Source organism: Trifolium pratense, linkage group LG7 (assembly GCF_020283565.1).
Source record: "Trifolium pratense cultivar HEN17-A07 linkage group LG7, ARS_RC_1.1, whole genome shotgun sequence".
In the NCBI taxonomy this organism is placed as follows: domain Eukaryota; kingdom Viridiplantae; phylum Streptophyta; class Magnoliopsida; order Fabales; family Fabaceae; genus Trifolium; species Trifolium pratense.
Genome location: NC_060065.1, coordinates 47241071 through 47244365, shown reverse-complemented (window position 1 = coordinate 47244365; position 3295 = coordinate 47241071). Strand labels below are relative to the sequence as shown.

The following is a 3295-nucleotide window of genomic DNA, read 5'->3' as shown; positions in this document are numbered from 1 at the left end:
CGACATTAGACTTTGTTTTATCATCTTCCTCAACGCCGAGTTGGGTAGCGCCAACTTGTGACCCAAGTGGGGGCACCAAGGTGATGGAACACATCATCTTCCTCAACGATCAACACAACTGTTTTATCATCTTCCTCAACGATCAACACAAACCAGGGACGGACTTAGGCAGGGGCAAGCAGGGGCTTGGGCCCCTCCCTCCCTCTTGTTCATTGTCTTACAATACTAATAATATATCTGTAGTCATATTGAATAAAAGGATTATACTCTCTCATTTCTTAGTCATATTTAAGGTCAGTAGTAATGATTAAGGAAATAAAAATGGAATACACTACTTTTAAAATTATACTATCAATTTTTTGAAGGAAATTTTTTTTGTCAGACTTTACTTAATCATCTTGCTACTGAATTCAGACTTTACTTATTTAACATTTAATATTACATTTTTCGGCCCCCTGTCTCATCAATTTCTGGATCCGTCCTTGAACACAACAAACCTTCACAACAGAGAGAGATGAGAGTGAAGTCTGATGAATGGAGAATGACCTTAGTTGATAACAGAGGTTGGTCGATGGCGATGATTGTTCAATATGTGGGGGGATGAGGTTGCTATGGGTTGTGGCCAGGTGGGTGGCAGAGATGCATCATCAACCATGTAAGTGGTCGGAAGCTCAAATAAGAGAACAACAAATAGTTCATATAAATAGTGCATGGTGCAAAACATACCTTACTATTGCACATTAGGCAAAGCCTAATAGACCATTATACATGTACCTTCAAATTGTGTTAATATTGACTATGAAAGTGAAGGAAAGGTAGAAGGAAAATCAATCAAAACATTTCTTATATTTATTTTTGGTACATTCACTTTTTATTTATTATACTACTATAAAATATAAAAATGTGTATGTAGACATATAATATTATTAGGGTAGGTGTGGTGTGAGATTTGACCGAACGACCACAAATACCATCCCTTCAAGACTTGGTACACTCTTTCAATAATATTTATACCCCTTAACCACCCTTCATTTCTTTCTCAGCTTGACGTTCCCTTCTCCAAAAGAGAACAACCAAGCTTTAAACATTCAATTCAATTATTTGCTTTTAACACCCCCCCTCACAAATATGCACACTCTATCTCCACCTCCGTCTTCCAACACTCTCAATTTCAACCACATAACACGGCCACGTTTAACCCCAAACCGGTTCGGTCCGACCCGTGTTTCTATCAAATGCGCTTACGGTTTAAACCAAGGAAGCTACGGTTTCGGTTCAAGCCGAGCCGATTGGCAAAGCTCATGCGCTATCTTATCTAGCAAAGTCGATTCACAAGAAAAACCTTCCACCGCCGCCGGCGCCGATAACATCGCCGCCATCAACGGTCATAAAACTAACATCACCGATCTACAACTTGTTCCAATCGGAAACATCGGCGGTGGAGAAATTGAAGCCGTTTCCAAGCCGCTTCTATCAAAGCCGTTAACAATCTCCGACTTAGCTCCAGCTCCGATGCACGGCTCATCTCTTCGCGTCGCGTACCAAGGCGTTCCCGGAGCTTACTCCGAAGCCGCCGCCGGAAAAGCTTATCCGAATTGCGAAGCAATTCCATGTGACCAATTCGAAGTAGCGTTTCAAGCGGTTGAGCTTTGGATCGCCGATCGTGCCGTTCTACCGGTTGAAAATTCACTCGGAGGTTCAATTCATCGGAACTACGATCTTCTCCTCCGTCACCGTCTTCACATCGTCGGCGAAGTTCAACTTCCGGTACATCACTGTCTCCTCGCTCTTCCAGGAATTAGAAAAGAATATCTAACACGAGTAATCTCACATCCACAAGCTTTATCTCAATGCGAACACACTTTAACGAAACTTGGTCTTAACGTTGCACGTGAAGCTGTCGATGACACAGCAGGTGCCGCAGAGTTTATTGCAACTAATAATCTCCGCGACACAGCTGCCATCGCCAGCTCACGTGCGGCCGAGCTATACGGTTTAAATATATTAGCAGATGGAATACAAGATGATCCGAGTAACGTAACCAGATTCGTTATGTTAGCAAGAGAACCAATAATTCCGAGAACTGATCGTCCATTTAAAACAAGTATTGTTTTCGCTCATGATAAAGGAACTTCAGTGCTTTTTAAAGTGCTTTCAGCTTTTGCGTTTAGGAATATTAGTTTAACTAAGATTGAATCAAGGCCTCATCGTAACCGTCCGATTAGACTTGTTGATGATGCTAATGTTGGAACTGCGAAACATTTTGAGTATTTGTTTTATGTTGATTTTGAAGCTTCTATGGCTGAAGTTAGAGCACAAAATGCGTTGGCTGAAGTTCAGGAGTTCACGTCTTTTTTAAGAGTTTTGGGTAGTTACCCTATGGATATGACACCATGGACTCCCTCTAGAGATGATTAATTATTTATTTATTTATTTTTCTTTTTTATTATTCCAACAAAAAATGTTAAGATATTTGTAAACGTGTATGAACCTTTTTGTGAATAAAAGACAAAAGCTCATTATTTATTTTAATGATTTTTACATTTGTATCATATATTTTGACCGTCTTTTTATTGTCCATGAACAAAATGACAAACATCACTGAAATTTACTCGTACATTTACAATGTTGTGCTTGAAGTAGATGAAGTTGTTTATAGTATGTTTAGATTTGCAAGTTTAAAAGTATGTCAATTTTTTTCACATTTGTGTACTTTTTATTTTCTAAAATTCATGGTAATTTTGTTTTGATAAACTTGAAACAAACAAGTGCTTAGTTAATAATCTATACATTGTGAGTTGTGATAGACCATGTACAAATTTTTGGGTTACCCTATTATATGTATATGTATGAAATTTTATTTTTTTTGTTGATAGACGAAATGACAAAGTTATTGAAAATCCGCACACACAAAGTGAAGTGACAGCGGTTTGAACCCCGGTCATGATGTCCGTCACTAGCAATTTTGACATTTCTGCCAATTAAACTAGAATTTGTGGTCATATGTCATTATGTCCGAAGGTTTTATCGCTAACAGCACTGACAGTCAAGAATTAAATCTCTAACCATTTATTTAAGAAATAAAACGCTTATTATTTGTATCAATTTATTATTGATGACCATCTAAATTGTACATTGAAGGGCTTGACAGTGAGATACATACCAAGAGTACATGATACACAAATGGAAAGTTAGTTGTCTTTTGTTAGCTATCTTTGTATTTGTTGTTGGTAATGCTGGTACTTTTCTTCTTTGAGGTAATACTGGTACTTTACTTTTTTTTGGTACAAGTAAT

General features: G+C 38.0%; 1 protein-coding gene across 1 annotated transcript; it reads left to right on the top strand.

Annotated features, from left to right (window-relative positions):
* The first annotated feature begins 256 nt into the window (after positions 1-256).
* Positions 257-2532, top strand: LOC123895488 (arogenate dehydratase 3-like). Its single transcript, XM_045945849.1, has one exon. The coding sequence runs from the start codon at positions 1129-1131 to the stop codon at positions 2416-2418; it is 1290 nt and encodes a 429-aa protein (XP_045801805.1). The 5' UTR covers positions 257-1128; the 3' UTR covers positions 2419-2532.
* The last annotated feature ends 763 nt before the right edge of the window (positions 2533-3295 follow it).

Bases quoted from the DNA above. Each gene is read 5' to 3' on its own strand.
- LOC123895488 (XM_045945849.1), top strand. From the start codon at position 1,129: ATGCACACTCTATCTCCACCTCCGTCTTCCAACACTCTCAATTTCAAC.